Source organism: Balearica regulorum, chromosome 2 (assembly GCF_011004875.1).
Source record: "Balearica regulorum gibbericeps isolate bBalReg1 chromosome 2, bBalReg1.pri, whole genome shotgun sequence".
NCBI lineage: Eukaryota > Metazoa > Chordata > Aves > Gruiformes > Gruidae > Balearica > Balearica regulorum.
The window spans coordinates 40,798,914-40,824,457 of NC_046185.1; the positions used below are offsets into that span (position 1 = coordinate 40,798,914).

The 25,544-nt window shown below is 36.7% G+C and overlaps 1 protein-coding gene across 1 annotated transcript in view; it reads right to left on the reverse strand.

The window, feature by feature from the left end:
• Positions 1-313: 313 nt before the first annotated feature.
• The window catches only part of RAB2A (RAB2A, member RAS oncogene family), a 45,118-nt gene continuing 19,887 nt past the window's right edge, over positions 314-25,544 (reverse strand). Inside the window, exons 5-9 of the mRNA XM_075744030.1 lie at positions 20,982-21,064; positions 19,506-19,598; positions 15,776-15,887; positions 4,248-4,316; positions 314-1,954 (exon numbers count right to left, since the gene is read on the reverse strand). Coding sequence (XP_075600145.1) covers positions 1,859-1,954; positions 4,248-4,316; positions 15,776-15,887; positions 19,506-19,598; positions 20,982-21,064 — 453 coding nt within the window. The 3' untranslated portion in view covers positions 314-1,858. The remainder of the gene's footprint in view (positions 1,955-4,247; positions 4,317-15,775; positions 15,888-19,505; positions 19,599-20,981; positions 21,065-25,544) is intronic.

Genomic DNA, 25,544 nt, shown 5'->3' on the forward strand with positions numbered 1-25,544 from the left:
GCATTACAAGAAGCCAGTTTTTCCCCCAGCATCAACGCAATTCAGTCCCATGGTTTCACTGTCATGCAGCACAATTTTCAAGCTTCAACTGAAGCAATAAGTGTTTGTGGTTTATAAATATAAATATTATGCAATAAACAGTTAGTAATTGAAAGTATGTAAATGAAGTACCCTCTTATGAATTTAAATTGTTGAAAATAATTATATTGCATTGTTCATAATGCTTCTGAAGGTGTAAGACAGATTTGAAGTCAGCAACTTACGTAAATCCTTATCAGTCTTCCCTTCCCCCAGATACAAACAAAAGGTTCCACACATTTTTCAAACTTTATTTAATTTCAGAACCACTGCTATGTTACACCTGTCAGGCTGAACTTTATTTACTTCCGATGTTAAAGTTCTGACAACAAGAACGGATGACATGAGGATCTATGTCCCCCAGTGCTGTGTTGCAGTCAGTATTGGTCCAGTAAGACAAAAATTTTGCAGTCATTCCCCTCCCTTTATTTTTTTAGATACATGAAGCATGGCCTAGCATTAGCGTCACCCTTTTATCTGGCAATTTATATAAATAGGATGGAGATGGAAACGCAATTGTTTCCTCATTTGTAGGAAAAGTGACATGAATATTCTGTACTTTAACAAATGAACACTTAAACACAGGATTTTGTTTTGCACTGTTGCAACCCCTTCACCTTAGGCAAAACAGCCCCCCCCCCAACCACCACCGTAATAAGTACCAAAGCATTTCTAGTTTTGATTTTCATCAAGATTTCCAAACTGGCAGATTTTATTTTCACACCCTCTTCACAATAGACAAGATGCTTACCATATATTTAGGATTACAAGTTGTCACTAAAAGAAAACTTTACACAACCACTGTACATTTAGGTTGAAAAAACTGTCCTTGCAAGAAAAATATACCTAGAAATCAAGTGGTAAACAAGAAAAAAAAAGACATTTAGAAAAGATCAACGTTTTTATAATGTGCCATTTTAAATTTTTCACTCCTCCTCTACTTTTCATTCATATTCTGTTTTTACCAATAGTATTCATTAAGGCAAACAGCTAATCCATTTCTGAAGAGGTGCTGTGGAAATTGTGGACAAACAGCAAACATTTGGCATTAAAATAGATAGCACGTATGTAGCCTCTAGTAATATACATTAAGCATTTCTCTTGGACTTCAGGATAATGACAGGGGAGGATGAACATGCTAACAATGTCAAAAAGGCTTAAAATTTAGCGTCCAAGCAACTTCTATTAATGCTTCTGTAGTTTTCAAGCTCTAAGTAGTATAGAATTTATGCAAATGCATTAAAGAGTTCTAGCTTGGCAAGTACACCCAAGCAGGTTATTAAACTATATATACAGAAAGTGATAAATACAGAATTAAAAGAGTCCTTCTGCTGCTCTTTATAGCCTTGAAAATTGACAAAAAACTTGAGGACAGCTCTACAATATTAAACATTAGGTAACCGCAGGAGCTGGGAAACCTAACTACACAAACTGATTAAAATACTCAGATGACTTTGTAGTGTTTAATACAATTCAGTTCGTAGTCAAGGGCACAAGACAACATTTAACAAAAATAATCACATCAATTGACCTAGAAATCAAATGTAAATAGATATGAATACAATCTCCAAAATCTGTCTTTAAGTGAACATTAACCATTTATTCAAAGTTATACAAGAATTTGAAGGATAAAGTCTTCTTCTGCAACAGGAAACCAACTTACAAGTTTCATGTCTCAGTTGAATTGAAGTGGAGGCGAGCGGGGCGGGGGGGGAGGGAGGGAAGGGTGAACAAACAAGTTAGTAGGCCCCATCCAGGCAGCTAGAAAGTAAAAACAGGCTCAACAGCAGCCTCCTCCAGCTTGTTGTCCTCCCTGATTGCCTGCAAGTGTTGCATTAGTGGCAGCATGTTGAGGCCCAATTTTTATGCCGTTTGCCTGAAATGAAGTTTAATACACAGTGTAAGTATTCTAGAACACTAATATACTTGAAAAGTTTTTTGTTTTGTTGTTTGTTTTTTTTTTAGAAGATCATATAAGCAAGTTCTCCTGAGGTATGCAAGAAATACAGCAAAGTTTATATATTTTTTTAGCAATATGGCCTTGGCAATTAAATATCATTCAAAGCAAGATGCTTTCCTTCGCATTTAAATTTTATCGCTATGTTAAACTCTGTACCTTAAACTCCTAACACAAAAACACAGAGCAAGAACTGTATTTGAATTACTACTTGGCGTAAGGCTTTAAAAATACATAGCATTGGCTAGGAACATATAACCTCTCCCCTCTCACCAAAATCTCCATTAGTTTAATAGTTTAATATAAAACTTTTCCTCTCTAGACAGCATTTCTTTCTGTGTTGAATCAGCTGTAGAGGCTAAGGGCATACGAGTGTTCTGTGTCATCAATAATTTCTATGATCCCGAAAGACATGGCTACTTGCCAAGAACCCACACACCGCGTAACTCTTTCATTCATCAAAATCACACTTATATCTTAACCCTCACTCCCTCAAGTGGATTTTACCTAAAAATACAGCACTTTGAGAAAAGTAATACAGTAGCTTCAGAAATTAAGCTCTTAAGGAAACTTTGCGTCACAGTAAATCTCAGATTTATAGTGCTTGGCAGTTGTTCTGCAACAGTAGTAGCCTTGGGGTTTCTGGCACTAGCTCAGTATTGACAGCAGCTGATGTGGTTTCTTTTCGCTCTTTGACTCCTCTTTAATAAAAAGCATGCCCTATGGCTCATTGGTTTTGCCCCCTCTGGGCTGATAGCAACTTCTTGAGGAATCAAGGAGCCAGACTTGGCATAAAGCCAAATAAATAGCACGGACTGTTGGCTCTTGACAGCATATTGCAATCAAAGCTCCATAAGGCACAGTAAAGCAGTCAGCTACTGTATGAAACTCGACAGATACAACGAGCATGCTTTTTCATTCACTCTGATTACTGTCCAATTTATATTGCACTACTGAGTGCATTTTCTTTAGGAAAAATGTTAAAGAAAATGTTAAGTTTTTCATCACTAAACTGAATTTAAAAAGTGTTTCACCAAAACACCATACATGTGCGCACACATTTTCCAGTCAGAATTCATGTCTGTGAAGGACTACTATTCAGGTCTTATTTAGCTACAAGTTTCCTAATGCAAATACTTCGCATACAACTGAAGTTTCTCATTGTTTCCTCTCTAAACTCATAAAAGCAATATTTTTAATAGTCAAAATTTTCTCATGTTGGAATATATTAAGCAGAAAGAGGTGAAACTATTTAATTGAGTCCTGCCAATTCCCTCACTACTCTTTGAACAATTCTGCAAGGACTATAATGCTTAAGAGAAGTGTCAGACTGACAGTCCCAGACAGAGAATGCTCCTCTGCACAGAGCAGATACAGAACACGGAGTGGTGGTGCAGATTTTCACATGCGGCTTCACTAAGCACCTCAGCAACGATATTTAGGGATATGCAGGATAAAAAAAAAAACCCTGGGCACCAAAAAGGTCAGACCACTTCACATTGTCAAATTTAAACTTTGTGATGTGACTTTTTATGTAAATGTTAACAGAGAACTCACACAATACTAACATTTCTATATGATCCTAATATTTCTATTTACTACCACTGAATTTGAATCTGCTTTTTCTGTAGCCATGAACCTCTCTAACTGCTTCAACAGCACAATTCAAGAGACATTATAGGTCTTTCTAGGCTTCTGCATTACAAAAGTGCTCCTAGCTCCACCTCCCCACCCCCACATCAAACAAGCAAAGAGTCAGGCCTCGATAATCTGTAATTTCGGTAATGTGCATAGGCAAAATGGCTAATCTTTTATTCCCTACAGAACCCAGCCACCTAAACCAGGAACATTTCAAAAGTCTTTTATGTAACTCTCAAAGCAATCCCTCCCCTACACTGGACAGCTCATGGAGTACATCTGGCATATCAACATGGTCCCCCATTTACATAGTGGAAAATTATCTTTGAAAACAGATGACACCATATGGAGAAGTGGATGAAAGTGGATTTTCTTCTCTTTTGGGGATTTATATTATTTTGCGATGCTTCATGGATGGATAGGGTCACTTATTTTAATCCATTTTTATCACAATGGCAGAAAATTCTATATCCAAATGGAACAGACAAATATTTTACTGTCCAGCCTTCCAGGGATGGTGAATTTTGTACATTTATTAAAACAAACAAAAAGCATTCGGAGTACTAAAGGTTACCTCATTATTAATGTCAAAAACTCCTTCCTGGATTTTCTCGTAGATCTCCTTTGCAGTGTTAATAAATGCCTAAAACAGAAGCAAAAAAAAAAACACCACACAAACAATGAATGTGATATCCATATCCATTGGTGTAAGACACAGTAACTGGAGTCTGATCTCATGTGCAGTTGTTTCAGGAAGACTTTTCTTCCTGACCTCAGCAGGAACAGGTATGACAACAGCATCCTATAACCTGCCCTGAAGTAGCAATGGATCACACGCTGTTTACAAAAACAGTGGCATTTTCACAGCATCTGTATTCTACAATCTGTTGTCCCGTAATTACAGGGAAAAAGTGGTTTTTAAGATATATAAATTACTTGTAAATTATTTATTTCTGACCCTTATGGATAGATTGTGTGGCAGATGGTTTCCCCTACCCTTAATATCTTTGTAATAGGCCACTCTAGATTAGAGTGCTTAGCAACATAAAACCACAGGGTACTTACAATGATGATGTAAGGATGCTGTCTGCTGGATGAAACCTTATGCTATCATTTAATATTCACCTAATTTTAAGAATGTAGTCTCCTTAATTAATCTTGCACAAGATAGGCAATAGACATCTTAATAGTAGAAAGGAGGGACCCCAGGTTTTATTACAGTTTCTGAAATTCTATTGTTTTAATTCAGAGAAAAGACTTTGACATTCAGGTCTGAAAAAGTGAACAATACCAATGTTTTTGGCTGAAGTTTACAATCAGTGATTCCATTTTTCATCTCTCATTTAACTTTATAGGTCAAGTAATGCCTAAAATAATCTATAATTTAAGAGGTGATTAACAGCAGCTAATAATTACAATCAATGTCTAACATATAGTTCTTTTTGTTTTAAGATACCAACACCACACAATCAAACAAGATATGCTATCTTCTGCACAAGCCTATTACAGCAAACACAGATCTAATTCAAATATAAAAAAGTAAACAGGGTTCATGGAAAGGAACAAATCATACCTTTCCTCATTTCTACACTGGAAGCATTTGACTGCTGAACTTGCCACCAGAGCTTTGTTTCCTAATTAACAGGACTGATATGTTTTCACCTTTAAAGGCCTTACAGCTCCCCAGAGTAATCAATCTACTGCAGCTCAATTACTGCACCAAGCACACACCACAGCCAGTGAAGGAGACTTGAACGACTGCAGCAGGAGTGGAAAGATATGAATATGCATAAACTCTAAGTGGGTGATCGAATCATCACAGAGGGTCATGAGAATTTGCAGCAAAATAATGAGAAGAATTAATCATTGCAGATTCACAAGGCACTTAGGAAGTGAGTTCGTTTTTCAAACACGCGTTAGAGTTGAGGAGAAAAATTGGCTTTTGGCCAACTATGAATTGATTCAAATTCCTCATAAATTGAAGTTTTCAACATAAGAAAAAAAAAATCAAAGTTATCTTCGTTTCTGATAACACACTGATTATTGTAATAGCCTCATACATGGGCCCACTGAAAGGCCTGAGTCAAAAACTTTGGAAATTCACACAGCTGGAATCTGTGAGGATACTTGCTTGCTTCTGTTTCAGTGGGACATTAAACAGAACTTGAAGTCTTAAAAATGTGTTATGATAACTTCACATAAACAAGCACTTAACAATTGGCACTTCTAACAATTCTAGAAGATGTTGGCTAAGTATGCCTAGGCTCTTAGAATTAATTTAATGGGAATTACATTAGATCTATAAAAATTACTTTATACCAACAAAACTAGAATTTTAACAGACCACAACCTCCAAACTAACACAACCAAGTATAAAATTTTCTGGATGCTACATTCAAGAACAGACCACTGCAGGAATGCATCTATCCTCATAAAAAAATAATAAAATGCACTTGAAAATGGTGTGATTTAACAACACTCACATCCCCCCCCAGTTATTACACATGTACTGTACAAAGCAAAAAAGCATACCAAGTTCATTACAGTCTATTTTTAATATAAACTTACTGCCTAAGAAACTGTTGATCTGAAAAATTCAAGTATTCCATTCACCTCAGTTCTATCATTTCAGTTGCCTTGAAGAGACATAATCTGATCACCACATTTCTCTCACTGATTATGGTGCACCACGTATTAGTGTTAAACGAGCACGTACTGTTACTCTGCATGGCAAGATGCCAGGCTGCACTGGGTCACATATAAATAATTCCTATTTGAAAACAATGGTTTCACAAGAATATAGCACATAATAAATCTACCTCATGCTTTCCTCAGTTGGTATGGATTCTGAAAAATTACTACTAATCAGCCATGAAAAGAGACTTGCATCCCTCGAGACTTCCATTTGTTTCTTGCATCCATGTATATTAAGTCAGCTTACGCTTCAAAGTATAAGCGGACTCAAAATAACCACCTGAGAACTTTACTGAAAATACCAGTCTACTCACTTTAAGAATATTATATCAGATTTTGGCATTGCATGCTCCTGCCCCAATTAGCAAGGACAAGAAGGTGAACCCAGTATAATCAACGACTTCTAAAAATCTCTTTTAATACTGCATGTTCTAACTCTTATCTGGAACATGCAGTATACTATAAACTCTCAATTATTTATGGGCAGTTTATCCTATTTGCAGATTAACTGAGCTATGTATGCAGGGAGACAGAGCGGTTTCCCCTCAAATCCAGTTTGGATTTATTAGACCATGTGCAGGGGGCTGCAAGAACACAGCTGTAGCACTTCACACGCCCACTTGGATCCAGGTACAGTTTAGCCACTTCCACACAGCACAAGACCTCGACCAGCAAGCCCACATGGACTCGGCTGGCTGCCTACCAAGCCTACTGCAGTTGCACTGTACACTCCTGTAATGCTGCTGTTACTAAAGCACTACACAAAGATGCTTGAGCACCATCACCATCCCAAATCAGCTCAGGTCCAGGTTTATTTTCACCACCTCAGGAGAGACAGTACCAGATTCAATCTGGATTTATATTCAGTCACCTGAAAGATGGCAAGGTCCTAGTACGCAGTAACTCCATTACTCAAAAAATGAAGAGACACACTTTTGGAAAAAAAAAAAAAAAGTAGTGTGTTAGACTTCCAAATATAAAAATTCTAGACTACATTTCAGGAAGATTAAAGAAACCAATGTAACTTCAGGAAAATGTCAACATCCAATGTTTAACTCTTGGTTTTAATTTTTCTAAATCACAAATTAGTGATGCTTTTATGCATGAGACTACTGAATGTATCTGTACCACAGCATTAAAAAAAGGTTGTATACAAGTTATTCAATGATTTATTTTAATATAACATTTTTTTCAATTGCGTTCACATGTTAACTAGGTTCAAATAATGGTAATACCCTGCCGAGAAAAGTTACATTACTGTACAAGTGGGAAAGTGAGTCTTATAAGATGTGATCTGCCTGGTGTGTCAACCTGCACCTACCACAAAACTAACAGAGGAGGGCTTTGAGTCACAATATACCAGTATAATATCACTTTAGATGGTTTGTGTAAGGAGTTTCCTAGATCATATTGCTACATGGGTATCAAGAATTCAAGTCTCACAATGCTCACCTCAAAAAAACAAACAAAAAAACCCCAACCCCAAAAAAACCCCACAACAAAAAAGCCACCCCACCCAAAAAAGCCCAAACAACTCAAAACACAGAAACCCAACTACCAAACAGCACACATGCTGTATTTAAGACAAATTAATCCGAAAAACACCAAACGTAGAATTAAATCAACTTCAACATTCATTTCATCACACCAAGTAACACACGCAATGTACATTGAAACACTCAATGTATCCTTGAGACAAAAGCAGGAAGAATGAATTATGTAACTGGTAAAAACAATGAAAGAAGTAAGGGAGTAAGTTCCTGATACCTCTGTCTTATGGAGGTTGGATGCAGAAATATTAATAAGCTAAGAGCACAAGAACACAAGTTACAGAACAGCTACATATAATTTTCATTTGGCAGATGTCAATAATGTCACTTCTGTTTCTCAGAAAGCCAATGCCATGATGAGTGTTTGAAGGACTTAGCTACAAGCTGAACACAACAGAGAAAAAACAAAACAAAACAACTTGTAAACTAATTACTGATACTTTCCAAAACTCAGATTTCACAAGTTCATCTGTACTTAGAATTGGAATGTATCAGGTTCTGCACTGCCAGTTCACGTAACATGCTGCCCTCTGGTGGCAATATTAAATTTAGTGCTTTGAAATACAAATTGGGTGGTCATTATTTCTGGTTGCTTTCTTACAATTTAATGAGGAATGCTTAAAGGTTAAATATCTCCAAATTCTAAAGCATGACCCTCACCTCTGTGGTCAGCCAACACCTAGAATTTCCTCCTCCTTCCCAGTTTCCTATCTTTAAGCAGTAAAATTATATAGATTACTCTAGTATTAAAGAATGCATCTGAAAGAGCAACATGGACCACAAATGGATTTACCCCTAGAGCTTTCCCCATCCCCGTGTGTAAGTGGTGCTGGATGGTCACTTAATAGAGTGAGATCCCAAAGCTCTGAGCAGCTGTTTTATGCATTGTAAAACAATACTTTTTACAACTAAATGATCCTTCAGAAAGAAGCCTAGGACACTGAAAGGGCTACAGAAGGGTTAATTATCAAGCAGTAGGAAGATGCTATATAATGAGCCTACAACCCAAAAAGCACCTCAACACATTTGTAGCCTTACTTTTGAAGTAAAGGTGTACAGGGGCAAAACAGAACTCGATAGCAATTTGTTTATATGTACCCACTGAAGCTCAATCTTTGTGACACACTTATTGGGAAGATGCACATTACTAGAGCTTGAAGTGTCTTGAGAAATTCTGCAGCTGCTGTTGAACAAAGGACAGAGGACCCGAGGAAAAAAGAAGATTAAAAAAACCCCCAGAACTAAGAATCCATCTCTCCAGCAGAATCCACAGCTCAGGCAGGCAGCCATATCATACCTCTTGTACTTTTCTATAAAGCCTGAAACCCCTCGATTAACCGAGACTTACTCTGATTATACCTTGGGATGCCCAGAAGTCTCAAGAACAATGGCAGAGCCAGTGTTCCTTACTGTGCAGTTGGGGCACAGTCCAAGGGTTTGCCACAAGGAGGTAAAAGCTGTGACTCTTCCTTGGAGCCAGGTGTCCTGCCCCTTCTCTCTCCCACAGCTGAATCGACATGAGTTTTGCTTCTCTCTTTTCTCATGGGAGAAAGTGGCTAAAGTGCCAGCTTCACACAGCGGAGACATCACAGAACTTTGATTTCGAGGAACTTGAAAGAATACTGGTTTTGATACAAGTTAAGATAAACCTAACAGCTGGGGGTTTTTTGGTGTTTTTTGTTTGGTGGGTTTTTGTTTTGGTTTTTGTTGGGTTTTTTTAAGACTCCCATGCTCTAGAAATCCAGCTCTTTTGCAAGTTCTGGGCAAGTTACATTTTGTGTGTCACTTCACCTTATTATGAAAGCTATTAACATCTTCGGATTTTCAAGTTTTATAAACTGCATCCCTGCTAACTATATTATCAGGTCAAACAACTGTTTGTTTACCAGCAATTAGTTGAGTTTAGGAAGGGTGTGGAGGGGAAACAAAACACACTTCTAAATTGGGAGCTGCTAAGAATCCCACCTTTCCACGAGATTTTAATTTTTACCCTTCAGAATATTACAAAGGCCATCTTCCTTCCCTTATCTGTGACTGAGTAGTATCCCTGTTTAAGCTACAGGGGTTTTGAATATTCATTATCCATTTAAGCAAAAGTATGAAAGAAGCTGCCTGAAGAGAAAATCAAGTTACAGCTGAATCAAAACCATTGAATGACTATCCAGCTATATGTAGCAGAAGTGGTCCACTGCTCAGTCAAAATCGTTAGTCTATTCAGATTTAATCCTAAATAAAGAATCCATTATTGCATTCTATTTATGTGAAGACAACTTGGAATAACAAAGACAATACTCTTAAGATGAAAGCTTGGCATTGAGCTATATAATCCCCTCCATATAGGAAACAACTTACTAAAACCAACTCCCACACCAAGAGTCAGTGAAACACTAGCACAAGTCAAGGGAGATCAGCTTCAGAACAGTGACGGTGTCTAGTACTGGTTTGACCAGTATCCAGAAAACTCTTTTGCTTAAGGTTGATCGCATTAATCATTATTAAAGTAGCAGTCTGGAGTGCAAGAAGAATGCACAAAGTTATTCCCAAATACCACTTACTTCTTGAGAATCAGTGCATGTAAATGGATTCAAACAAATGATATTCCAGGGACACAAAGATAAGTACTATGTGCTGTAGGAGACTGCATGGTCACCCTGAGTTCATGCAGGTGATTCTATTCTGCCTCTACAAGTGTTAGACACTGCTGAAGCAGCAACCACTCAGCAAGCTTTGAACTGCACGTTTCAGGTAAGACTACTATTAACAGTCATATACCATTGTGGAACTACTAATGAAAAACCAAACGTGATAAAGTTGTTAATGTCTCTTGCAAATGAGAGAAAAAGTCTTAAGTATTATGTGTAGTTTTAATGCAAGGTGAGAAGGTAGCTGATGTTATGATTAAAACAAGTGCAAACATGCCTGGGGTTTGGACCTCAGACTTATATGTATACAAGTGAAAAGCCCACTGATAGGCATCACAGTATTTTCTTAGGAAAAAAAACATAGGCAACATTGAATTCTGCAAACAGTACTTCAGAACACACATCCCCAGATCCACAATTCCAGAAAGCAGAACAGATAGCCACTAGTGGTATAGCTTAGAAATCACTGAGGAAAAAAGCAGAAAAATTGAGTTATGTTTTGATAGCTGGCTACATTGATAGCTTTATACAGAGGCTAAAAGGAAAACAACAACAACAAAAACAACCCCATCCAAATAAATATACTGCTGAAGAGACTAGTACGATTTGCCTTGCACTGCAGTCAAATTATAACCCTGTGCTTAACCTCCCCCACCACAATAATCTTTCTATCCTCCCAGTGATTCAGAAACTCTTCTCACCCAGTCCCAGTCCATATTAAACATGATTTAACTCTGTGGCCACACCGAATTCTTAGAAATCTCCACAGAAACTATGAAGGAAGAGCCTACATCTACTTCCTGCTCCAACTACCAATTACCTATTGTGCAAACAGGGTATAAACATCCCCTAACAGCCTTGCACAAGATAAACAGCTAACAGGATATTCTCCACTGCTTCACATTTCTATCCAAGACATAGGTTATGAGACGTAATCCTGAAGAGCGCAATGAACATTTTTAAACTGTCTTAAGATCCAAACACTGAACAGGTCAATGTACTGCTACAGCTAGAGACTGACTAAGGCATTACACAGTGGTGGAAATCAGGTTTGAGCAAGGGATAGAGCTTAAATAACATTATATCAGAAACCACTTGGTTCATTTAAAGAAACTGCTAAAGACTCCACCATTAGCGTGCAAACTTCTACAACAGACATTTATCATAGAATCATAGAATGGTTTGGGTTGGAAGGGACTTTAAAGATCATCTAGTTCCAACCCCCGGGCTGCGGGCAGGGACACCCTCCACCAGACCACGTTGCCCAAAGCCTCATCCAACCTGGGTTTATGACATGAAGTAAGCTAAAGTTGAGTCACAATCAATGTCAAACTGATCAAAACAAAGTCTAGAGGCTTGTCTTGTCGCTTTTGACAGAGAAACATGTATTTTCAACTAGACATGAAAAAATCCATTAGGAAAAGTCTCCTCTGGCCATTTAGCTGCTTCTGGTACAACACAGCAGACACACACCTGTGTGCTGCTGTGTTTCAGTATTACAACCGCATGAAATGCAAGTAGTCAATACACTGAACGGCATTGACTAGGACCACGAGACTTTTATGCCTATCTGCTTGTGCTTTATGATGCAGATCTGTCTGTTAACTTCTGTGGCACCACCAGTTTGTCATGCCACGTTGTCCCTTCTGAATTCCCCAGTGATAAGAACTTGGTATTCAGCGTACAAGAGCCACACAGTTACTAGCCCTGTTGTTGTAGGGCCAGGTATTAGTCTGGACATAGACTAGAGACAATAATGTTCAGAAATGCATGCCAGATCTTGAACCAGATGCTATAGAAATGCTCATTAATTTTTCCATGAGGAATTACCTTAGAAGGTTTTTAGAACTTCCTGAGAAGTTTCCCTTAATATTTCAGAAATTATCGATACAAGCAGCCATGCTGAAGAACTAAAGAAGATGAGTTTACCCCATTTTCTACTCTAAAAACTCTTTTTTATTCTACTAAAAATGCATTAAAGCATTTTTGTTAAAATAAATAAAATTCTGGAGATGGATATCTCGAGCAGTCATCTATATTTATAACAAGATAGACTGCTTCCACATACTGAGGTAGGCTACAGAGGACTACAGTATTCAAGTGATTTGAGGAAAGGCTTCTGTGAACAACCCAAGAAGATTATTTCTAAACCCTTAACAGTCTTGATTCTTTTGTCATGAGTGCTTTTGCCTCAGATTCAGAAAGCAAAGTTTGAGAACCAGCCCTGTAATAAGAAAAACACATTTGCTCCACAAAACATGTTTGACCAGGAAAAATGGGTATTCTACAGATGCCTCAAAGTTGGATCTAACTATTTCTCTCAAATGGATGGAAGAACAGTTTAAGCCCTATTACTGGATACTGTGTAGCTTCTTTGTTGTCACTTTTTCTGGTTATCATGCTTACATTACTTCCTTCAATACCTAGAAACACACTTTCATTACTACTTTGTTTTGTATAGCAACCACTAAGCAACACAACAGGCAGCAGCAGGCCAAGGCTTTATTAGTCAACTACATGATCTCAGTACAGGAAAATCCCTCTTTTGGGAGGGGAAAGAGCAAACAAGACAGCAGTTGTTATCTGGGAATGTTCTAGCCTGTTGTAACTACGCATTTCCATATGTACATGTGAATGTGCCTGACAGTAATAGTGTCTTTTTCCAAAACATCCTTTTTGAGGAATATTTCCTACTGATGGATAAGAAGGATAAAAGGCTGATAACTCAATTAAAAATGAATCTTACATATTAGTTTTATCATTCTATAAGACTTTGCTAAATACAGAGTAAAGAACAGAGGCCTAATAGCTACACATAATTCTTAAATATTTCTGAAGCTGTATTCATGTAAACTTTTGTTTGCCTAAGTCTTTGCTGCTAGCTAGTTAGAATCTACATCTCAGCCCTTAGTCTCCCAAACAAGTCAGTAAAAGTGTTCTTCATTGCTACCACATAAGATAACGTTTGTGGACACAGGGCCACAGATTTCATGTGCTTAAAATTTCATGTGCTTAACATTTCATCTAATTTTAGCTGAATTACCTCAAATGTTGTTCTTCCTGTTTAGTTTCTACATCCTCAGGCAGTCACAAAACTATCATTTCTTTCCAGTCCAGAAGACAAGTACTGAAGGCTTGCTAGATTTGCCTCCATTTTGCATACTTCTTGTTCTTTCCTTAAACATTGCCTGTTCCCACACGATTTCTTTCCTCATTCCTTTCTATTTTTTTGACACTGAACAATCCAGAATTAGCCTGAAAATGAAAATGGTGTCTTTTGTCCACAAAGTGGTATCTTTCACCTACAATTTCTCCTCATTTCTTTTTACTGGCTCAAAGATTAAGATTTTGCTTCTTCAGCTGTAACTACTCTAGATCATGCCACCTCTGCAGAGTTGGCTGAGAATACCATTTAAGGAATTACATTTAAGGAAGGATTACATCCTAAAGTTTTTCCACCAGAACTAGAAAGTTGGTACATACACGCAATCACTCACATGATCAGGAGAAGAGGATTCTATTTGAAATTTTTTGACATAGAACTTTATGCTCATTTTCCTTCTGATCACAGATGTATTAGGTACTGGACAACTCATTCACTAGCACGTATTTTTTGACACGGAGAGAGATGCTAATGTCAGAATCAGGTAGTAACAAACCAGAATGAAGTCAGTGAAAGCTGTTTGTTACTCTTACTGTAATTTTTCAAAAAATACTAAATATTTCAAAACTAGGCAGCTTTACCACTAAAAGCATACCTCACTCCCTCATCAGTTGTCCACCATTTTGCATTTGGGACAATTTTAGAAAAGAATAAGGGCAGATTACATAGTATGAGAAATGAACTATGTTATGCTATTAAAACGAGGGTTAGTAAGTGGGGATGTATGAACTGAGTATGGGCCTGAAAGACATATGAAGCAATCTTTCTGCTTTCCATAGCACTAACATCTCAGCTGGAGCTCTCTGTCCACCACTGTACTGTGTCTGGCTAGGATGGAGTTAGTTTTCTTTACAGCAGCATGTATAATGCTGTATTTTGGATTTGTGACTAAAACAGTGTTGATAATACACCAATGTTTTAGCTACTGCTACTGGCTTACACAGTGTCAAGGTCTTCTGTTTCTTACTCCACACCCCACAGTGATTAGGGTTGGGGTAGGCAAAAACTGGTGAGGTGCTGGGGGGCAGACACAGCCAGGACAGCTGACCAGAACTGGCCTAAGGGGTATTTCATATTATATGACATGTTCAACAACAAAAGCCAAAGGCTAGTCTTTCCAGAGTAGCTGTTGCTCAGCGACTGGCTGGGAATCAATCTTTTCTGTGGGAAGTTGTGAGTGACTGCCTTTCCATCACTCGTCTCCCCTCCTCTTTCCTTCATTTATTAAACCTTATCTCAACCCCTGTGTTTTTCTTGCTTTGGCTCTCCTGGTTCTCTCCCCCCTCCCGCCAGACAGGGGGAGTGAGTGAGCAACTGGACAGGCAATTAGTTGCTGGCTGAGGTCAGCCCACCTGAGCCACCCTTCAAGAAAGGCATGTAGTAAATCAAGGTGAAATATCTAACACAATATCTAAATATCTAATATCTATCTGGACACATGTGTCCAGAAATATGAAATACAAGCAAAACTTCAAAAGACTTAAGTTAAAGTAGCAAACACTGTAAAACTTATTCAAATATATAGCAGACTACAGCAACCAAGATAATAACCTCTTCAGCAGCTATGCAGAGGACAGGAAAATAAATTCTAGCAAAGAAGATTCCTGCTAGGTATCAGAGGGGAAAGAGGACAACAATACAAATAGCAAAGCACTGCAGCAGATTGCTATGAAGAATTTGTGAAATATTAAGACGTCTTTAGAGCAGGTTAAACTGACATCTGCCAAGGATACCATCTGACAAGGATACCAATAGCTTGACTTGCTTTGGACTAGCAAATCTATTCTAGTTTTACTTTTTAGATTTCAGGGCAGACAGAAATACCCATTTCTCTGACCAAATATTTAAAAAACCTCAAACAACAAGTATATTAATAACTAGAGTCTCAACAATGTAATTAGTACTATCCAGATACAAGTAGACATTGTCTCTCTCGTAATATAAAGAGTGGTTAATTCAAATTAAGGAATCCAAAACCTTAGTATCTGTACAAATAACAAAGTACATTTCAAAACAACTGTTTTACTAAAATATCAGTGTTCAGCAAAGTTACCTCCTCTACATTGGAAGCAGTTTTGGCAGATGTCTCCATAAAGATAAGTCCATGCTCTCGTGCAAATGCTTCACCTTCCTCTTTCTTGACTTCTCGTCTAGATTCTAAATCACTAAGATGGGGAAAAAAAAAAAAAGTTAGCTGCACGGTGTAACCTGTCCGTGTAAATACTATTCTTCAGAGACATCCTTATAAGCCAAGAGCCCCCATTAGAACTTACGTACATAGGAATATCTATTCAAACCCTTACATAAAGCAGAATTACTTCTGTAAGTAGAATTACATATACTGCACTTAGAGTACATGGAGTAGCCACAGACATCACACTTGCTTGAACTATCAATGCTAGCTGACATAGATACTTCATGAAACAGCTTTCAATGGGATGTGTGTATATTTATCTAGCTATTCCTTCAATGCTAAGTTTAGACATTGTCATTTAGGTAAATATCACTCTTTTCTAGTATAACGCTATCTACCAATCCACTAGAAAGCTGAGCTGATAATGGAGTTTTATAAACAATTTCTCACTGATATTAATTTCAAAAATAAAGTTAATTTTTTCTATTCAGTAACAAAACTTCTTACAGTCAATGTCTGTTCTGATAAAAAGACTTAAAAGCAAAAATAAGTTATTTTGAACTACATTATCTGTTTTCTCCCAACAAGCTAGCATTTAGGTTTTGAAACTCCAGGCCTGGCCCTCTAACAGCAGAAGAATTGGAAGTGACTGTTACGCCATTTCTTGTTTCCTGCTTTCCAAGCAGTTCAGATCAAAGTTAAATATTACGCAAAAGAACAGAAAAAAACCCCTTTGGTACTGGACAACTAGAAATGTTCACTTCTGTAAGTCATACAGACACATAAGTATTTCACTCTTACTTTTTAAAGTTTCTTTAGGAGCAAGAAGCACACAGATTCTGTCCTTCTTTGCAAGTACATTGCATCTTAAGCAATAACAATGCTACATTTCTACATAAATGAAACTCTTTAAATATGTTATTATTTAAGTTGTGCATGTAAAAATATCTTCTCAGATACACATTTTTAAACTAACCAGCATGCAAACACAGAGGTTTAATTTGCAGCCAGAATACCAGTAAAAAGCATCATATTGGGCTTCAGTTCTGCCATCCTTGTAATTATACACATATTCAAAATAAATGATACTCACTGTGGCACCGATTTTGCAGCAAAGCAGTTTTTTGTTATTTTTACAACTACATGCTAGCTTAGATGAGTTATGCAGTCAAGACAAGTCAGCACATCATTTAAAACATGGAGCATTTGAAGATAAGGATACAAGAAATGTCTTCGCAAAACAATTTTAAAGTTGATGTTCATTATATGTAAGTATTCCCAGTATTTCAGCCTCAGGCTTACGAGATCTTAACAAGGTGTCCATTGTCATGTCCCCGAAGTAGCTATCTGACATATTTTTGAACTTGAGCAATGTCTTTATTTGCTGCTACCCTCAAAAATATCTTCTTTAAAACCTTGATTCACTACAGTGTTATCTCCATGATAGAACAGAAATAACCCTTTTGACTTGAAATAGTGCAGCTGCATTGAAAACTGCAGTGATAACCCAGTCAAAACTCACTATTGATATCTAAACATATTCTTAAAGATCTTTAACTGCTTCTACTAACCACAGTTGTCTTCCTCTCTCCATTCCAATAATTCGAAGCATTTGGTCTTACTAGATCAATATAGCTATGTTTTGTTCTGGAAAGAAGATTAAGTACAGTATTTGTCATGCTTTAACACTAGTATTTGTAATGTTTTTTAAAAAAAACCCAGCTATTATATTTCAGATTAAATTCTCACTCTTCAAATCCAGCAATAAATCAGTACTACAAACTTATATCAAGTGCATTTTTGGGACTCATAAGAACAAAATTTATTCCTTCAAAAATATTATGCTAGTACACACATTCTTCCTTCCATCCACCTCTAGTAGTATGCCCTACCATAAGAACTCCTGTAACATACTTTCAGGATAATGCAATATAATTGATGGAGTTTTCTTCCTGTCCTCCTCTTTGAGGCTTGAAAATAATCCCCTTTAAAAAGCTTCTTAAAGAACTTTTACTTCATGTGGCACTTTAATTTGTAACTTAAAATACACAATTTAAGTATATTTATAATTTGAATAAAACCTAGTTGTAAATGGGAATTACTGAGCTAGCTGCAAGTAGCGTATTATAATATACAATCATGTGGTATAGTCTGCATCGGCAGAATGGAAGACATAAAAATTTAGTTTTACAGCTAAGAATAATCAGGAATAGTTACAGATGTCAACTAAGTATGCAGACTTATGTAATACTTATCTCAAGTAAACAGTACACTTTACTGTTTCTCTCAGTACCATATATTTACTCACATAAGCATATAGACAGTTGGTCAGGGACATCACGGGCTTACCAAAGCTTCATTTAATAAAAGAGATTACATTTTTATATTAATTTGTGAAGACTATGCTTATCACATTCCTCAATTAAAAAAGTAATTAGTAGCTTTCCAGATTATGTATAAAAACGTGGACAAGCTTCACAATTACTTGATGCTTAACATGTTTTTCAGTGGGAGGTAGAAGTTGAGGGGCAAGGAGAAGAAAATAGGAGGAAAAAAAAAAAAAAGAAGGAGGTGAACAGGCCAGAGCAGCAAAACCTGAACTATACCACAAGGCTGTTTCTCAGTAGTATCTAAGAAATGATCTGGCTGACCATTAAACTCTAAGGGACAAGCATACACATCATTATTTCAACTGGCATCTTTACCTTCAAGAATTGCTGAGGCATGGAGATAAGTTAAGGTCAATTAGGTAAAGGCCCATAACTAATAGGTTATTAAATTCTGAGATGATGCTTTTGATATCTGGAAAAACACTACATCCAGCAAAAAAATCTAGACATGATGCTACAGTTCACTGGATCGAGAACTAGAAAAATTACAGATAAACTTAACGTATTCACTGATGTGTTTTTATAAAGACCTTCAATACAGATCAAAGTCTCAGCATCAACAGGAAACCATTTTAGAACTCTGGACAGTCTAGGTGATGAGAAGATCAAGTAAGTACTTGCTTAGAAACTGGGTAAAACCTGTCCAATACTTTTAGTTGTATTTTCATCAGCCAGTGTCTAAGAGCAGCCTGAATTCACCAGGAAATGGTGAAAAAGCATCCTCTGCCCCCAACCCCAGCTAAAACATACAGAATAGGAAACACAATTATTGAGGTATGCACTTTTTACATTTGAGAAAAGTTCTTGAAGTGAATCCTGTAGTATGGGCTTTTTTAATATTTTCTCTGCTGTGACTCAATCAAAAACTAAAGCACTTTAAAACACCTATAATTAGGAGTCATATTCTCTTTATAAGGGAAAGACCTAGGTGCTTCTAAATGATGATTCCAGAGGTAAAAAACCTAACGAGAAAAATAATTCATATAATCCATGACTTTATGCATTCACAGTCAATCCTTTTAAAATAAAATTACTTCTAAAAATGGTACTCGGAACATAAGGTAGCTGATCCACGTGCTGCACATGGAATTAGGCTAATTAGAAAAGGAAATATTTTAGATTCACCACAGAACTATGTCCAGTGACCAAAAGTAATTTAAAGTTAACATACCATCTACAAATAAGACAACACAAAAGCTGAAATGCAGAGAACTCATAAATATTTACCACTTAGAAAATCCTAACTGGTTAAATTTTACCTTTTATTTCCAATAAGCATTATAACCATGTTGGAATTGGAATGCTGACGAGCATCTTCTAACCAAGTTGTCAAGTGGTTGAAAGTGTCCCTCCTAAGTATGGAAAAGAATGAAAATTAAAAGCAGTATTTCAAGAAATCTCTTTCCTTTCTGTTAGTCAGCTTCTCTACTTGAGTAACTGACTCATTTATTAGTACACATGCTCCAGGGATAAAAGCTAGTAATCCCTTTGTGAGAGGGAGAATAGGCAAAGAAGAATTCAGTAAACAAGGAGCATTAATGAACTCTGCCTAAAATATAATTGAAAACATGTTTGATACAAAGAGTAAAGAGTATTCTTATAGCTGTAAGAATCTGTAATTTTACATACATCTAAAATTCCATTCAGCAGATTTTGTAAGTCCCTAACAGCCTCAACCAAACAACAATATGAATAATCACAGTCTATAGTAATATTTGTTCTACTGAAGGCAGAAAATGGTTGATAATTTTCTGTGAGTTTAAAAGACTTTGCTGCTAAATTCATTATTCAGTTTATAAAGATATAAGAATATGGCATGTTACAGATTTTACAGAATGTATACACTGAATATTAAATCACATGTTAAATCACGTGTTTAAGATTTTGCAAGAGTAAAACCATGTATTTCTGAATCAAAGATTAATTTGCTGGAAATCCAATCGAAAGAATACATTGCTTCCTGGTCTTTAAAAATAAATGGGGAACAAAAGGAAAAAATGTCTAGGAAATCTCTAGTGAAAGTTGTTGTTTAATACAGCAACAAGATCCAAGATCCGTAAAGAGCGCCAGACACCCTAATAGGATTTTGGAGCCTGAACATTTTCATAAGCCAGCCACAGTACCCACAGTTTTGCAGATAAGAAGTTGTACAGAGACTTTATTCAATACAGCGGGAAAACCTTACTCGCTTCTGAACACCTGCTACAAAAATCACACTAAGACCTGTATTTTTCCAACCTCATCAACAGAGCAACGGTAGAAGTTTCCTGATATTTTTATGTAACCAAAAACTTTGATGTTTTACTATTTTGCTCCTTTGCAGAATGGCACTTCAGTAAAAAGTCTGCTATAATTAAAGAAAAATTATAGCGTGTGGTAATAAAAACAATAAAAATGAATTAATGAAATATTTTTAAGGTCTTCCTCAATAAAGGTATTCTAGATGTTCATGGACAAATAGTTTATAAAAATATTTTGGTTTATTCTTCCTGAGACTTTACATATACTTTTTCTCAACTACTATACAGAGAAAATTGGAAGCATATGGGTTATGTAGGCTATATCTTGATTTTGAGCACTCAAGGAAAGTTGGCAAACCATTAGATTACAAATAACTATACAAAAAGCCAAACTAAAGCAGACATTTTAACACTGCTTTTTAACACATTTTACCATAGCATAATTCTACAAAGACATATTATTTTAATCCAGTTATATCTCCTTGGTATTCTCACCTTGTAATGTCATACACTAGTAAAGCTCCTGCTGCCCCTCTGTAGTATGACCTTGTAATGGAACGGAAGGACTCCTGCCCTGCCTGTAGAAGGAAGACAAAGTTTCAGTATTTCATATATCAAATTTATTTTTTGGTACCGAAAAGCACAAACTTAGAATCACAGAATCATAGAATTCTACTTTTGAGAGGATGGGGACAAGAAAGAATACGGAGGAGAAGTCAGAGAGGGAACAAATCAGACAGTCTCTAGCAAGGCATATAAGGAGAAGACACCAACTACAGCACAGTGCTGTTTAAAAAAAAAAAAAAAAAATCGGAACAAGACCTCTAAACCTTTTTTGGCAATCCCTGACAACCCAATTTACTGAATGGCTTCACAATACATGAATCATTATTAGAGCACAGAATGGACTCCTAGCAACTAAGCTCTGAAGACAAATTTGAAAGGAAGCAAATAACCCAGAGCTTCACATTTGAATTCAATAACCCGCTCCCTGGGGCAGCTGTTGACACTAGAATAAATAAAGCCCATTGTAAATAAATGATGAATGACATCTTTACGCCCACCATCTGCTGGTGTAAAGGTTGTTGGAAGGCCAAGGATGCAGATTTTATCCGTTATATCATAAACTGCAGCCAGCTTTCAACAGTCTTCAGATGGAATTCTTTCAGTAATCATTTTATGATGAAAAAACAGAAAATGGTTCTGAATTCAATTTTACACAATTCTGCTCCACAGTTAATCAATTTCCTCTGTACTTGATAAATAATGCTTGTCAAACAGCTACAGGATGCAACAGTCATCTTCATATGCACTAGTGAAAAACTTCAAAGATCCTAGATAAATTAGATAGTTCCCACAGAAAAGTATTCTGTAAAAATCTCAGCACTTAAAGGAATATGCTCAAAAGAACACAGTCCTGAAAAATAAATATTCATAGTTGCAGACCTTGAGCTCTGCATGCTCATGTTTTTCAGAAGCACTATCTAGCACCTGACAGTTCTTAGAACAAACATTTACTTGTAATACTTAGTAATAACAGAAGCTTTAGCATAATTAAAAGATAACACAGAACATGATTAAGAAATACTAATATTAACGCTGAAAAAACCCCAACTTCTATACATTTAGTTACCTGCAGAGCTATAGGAAATTACTCTGATTTGAAACCATGAAAATAATGAAATATTTATCAAATACAAGCTACCCTTTAGCCCTACCTACAAAATTAGCATACAGAGAACTTTTCTCACAGTTACTGTACTTTTCTTAACATAAGGTCTTCTTGAATTCAAGAAGAACTTGATCTAGATTCTGTCTTTGAACAAGATCAGTGGCACAAGTTTCAACATGTTCAGCCTTCAGAAAGCATCCTTATCTTTCAGAATAATCAGTTACTGCAGTTTAAGAAAACACTATCTTATCCATTCCAGTGGCAAAAGTTACCACAGACAATATATTTAATAGTTTCAACACAACTAGAATACACTAGCATACGCACTTGGCTGAGAGTCCAAGTGCATCTTTATGTAAACTAAGGTAACAGAATACAGACAATCTGCTAGAACGCACCAAGGAATAGTAAAACCCCCAAGTTTTTAGCGCAATACTTGGTTCCCAACCCAGAAGCCCTGTTAAGTTCTAAAACTTTTTCTTAGTATGGTGACTAGCTCAAGTGCACGCTAGATGCGTAAAACATTTTCCTCCTGACTGGACAACAAACAAGTTGTTACCAGTGTATTCCATGTATTGCCTAAAATCATACACGAAGTGAACTTATCCTACCACATTAAGATTGCCTGTTTCACCGTCATAAGTTCCACCCTGACATATGAAATTGCTTGCTTCCCTGAGTAAATTAATCATGGTCAGCCAAGATTGTCAGAGGTTCTAGCAGACCTTACAAGAATGTAAGAACTGTGAGTTCTTAAAAGAATCACTTACTTACAAAAGTTTGTTATCTAAATCCTGAAAATACTATAACATTTTTAATTGTGTCTCATTGCTTCCTGAAGGAAAGACTGGGGAAAGGGTGGACAACGTTACCCCTTCTTCATCAAAGAAGATAGTCGAGTTCCCTTTCATTCTAAACAGAAGAAAATTGAGTTTCTGTAAATAAACTCCATGAGATTTATGTTCATATAATATCTATCTTTTATATATAAAATAACACCTTATATATATATAATTTACTGTCTATTTTAACAGTATTATTCTGAATGAGAGATCTAGAAGGTCAACATAGCAGGGTTAGGCATGTAGAACATACTCCACAGCTTTGGTTTTTTTAGTATCATTATTACTTGAAGCATTTTTCATCTGACTATTTCCTCTCTGCCCCTCCTTTTTTTTCTGCCCAAGGGGGACAAGTTATTTCAAAGACAACAAAAGGAAAAAAAAGCATACACTATTAGACAAACCCATTTTTTTTTTTTTTAAAAGTGTGTTATAATTGTACTCTATCAGTCTTGCAAAGTAGGACCAAACCAAGTTTAGCTACTTGCCATAAGGAGCAACAGGTAAGCAGCAGCAGTAAGCAAGGTCAGTATAAATTAAACAGCTTTGATACCAGAGAAAAGCCCTTTACCTTATGTGGAATTAACACATTACCTTCCATGTTCCCCCAAAATCCAGCACTTCTTTTTAATATGGGGAAGAAAACCCACTTTTTTCATAGAATCACAGAATGGTTGAGGTGGGAAGTGACCTCTGGAGGTCACCTGTTCCAACCCTCCTGCTCAAGCAGGGCCACCCAGAGCAGGTGGCCCAGGTCTGTGTCCAGTAAACTTTTGAAGATCTCCAAGGATGGTGACTCCACAACCTCCCTGGGCAACCTGTGCCAGTGCTCAGTGGAGGACCAGTAGTGGTAGTAGCCACTAAATGAATGTTAAACAGGGTATTTCCCAAGGCCATATTACAGCTGGTACAGGCAACACAAGCCTTTGCTCTGAGGCAACCCCTGGTTATACCCACTTTCAGAGTTACGCTGCAGTGGAAGTGGGAAGATGGAAGATCTTTTTGGTAGCAGATAGACCATGACAGCCATTTCACACGTAGAAACTCTAACTCAGACAAGGTTCCAATAAATGCATACTGAACATGCATCTTCTCTCTTCAGAGAAAAAGGTGCTAGCTCTGACATGAGTAGTTCATTAATCATGAAAAAAATGTGGGCCTCTGATAAGTGATATTTTAAGTGCTAAGTAACATTCTTTTGGGCTATTTTCTGAACTGTAGGCTTTTACAATTCATATCATATTGGTTAACAAAAAAAAGTTTCTGATATATGAGAGACTTAACATAATAGTTCTAGGAGTTACAAGTCTTCAAAATAGTACAAAAATCTTCATTCCTGTTTGAACTGTAGAACATATATCCCATGTGCTTCTCTAATTATACCTCAGTAGAGACCAAAACACAATTTCAAAATAATGACGTAAGCAGAATATGAAGTATTATCAATCATCTTAGGTCACTAGGATACACATAGATTTAGGGCCTGCACTAAAGCTTTCCGAAACATTTAAGCTATGTAACTGTGTTACCATTGCCACAGTACCTGTGGTACCTTTGAGAAAAGGCTCCAAGTGTTACCATCCCTATAGGAAATTTCCATGTCATTTTCAAGTGTGTGGTGTAGTCACGTAGGTGTCAGGTGCAAAATGTGCAGGCAAGTCTCTGCTGTCAAAAAGGGTTCCTTACAAGCTCCTTAACTGCATATTTTTGAATCTATAATCTAAGGAAGGAGGAAAAAAAAAAAAAAAAAAAAAAAGAAAGCCTCTACAAAACAGTCCATTACTTTTAGCGATTGCTCTATCCTTGACACTGAAGAATTTGGAAAGTTTCTCCAAGGACAAAGTTACCTGTGCGCATTCCAGCAGGCCTTCAACATCCAAGCTGACCAACAGTTTTTATTAAGAGGAAATTTCTAGTATACATGAAAAATGAGAAACTATAATGCACCATAGCTAGTAGCTCTAGACCCCTTCACTTTTAAAAAGGGGCATACATGTGTGCTATGTTCAAACCCAATGACAGAATGCTGCATTCGCATTGGGAATTATTACTCATTTAAACTTGTTTACACTTTCATAAGCTGTACAGAAAACAACATCTAAGAAACAACCAACTCACACAAGTGTCACACTACCTATGACAACCGCCAGTTGGGAACTACTCCACAAAGTTGATCCCTGGAACAAAATGTTCCAGAAAGAGAGTAATACATACCTTTGAATATAGTTTTGAAAGTTATACATAAATTAACAACCTTTTAGTCACATGGTAACTTGCTTATACAAATGCATTAATCTTTCTTGCAATCAGGTCTCTACTCCAGAACAAAAAGAATTTTAAGGTGATTTACTAGCACATAGTACAGAGAATAGGCACAAAAGTAGTATAAAAATAAAACCCTGCTGCTTTCCAGCAAAGACTTTCCTGAACAAGAACAGAACTAAAGATGCTTATGAAGAAGACTCCATAACAATTTAAGAAAGTGTCAGAATTTATGTGGAGGATTCAGCCAAGTTACATGTTGTTTCAGAATAACCCTGCCAA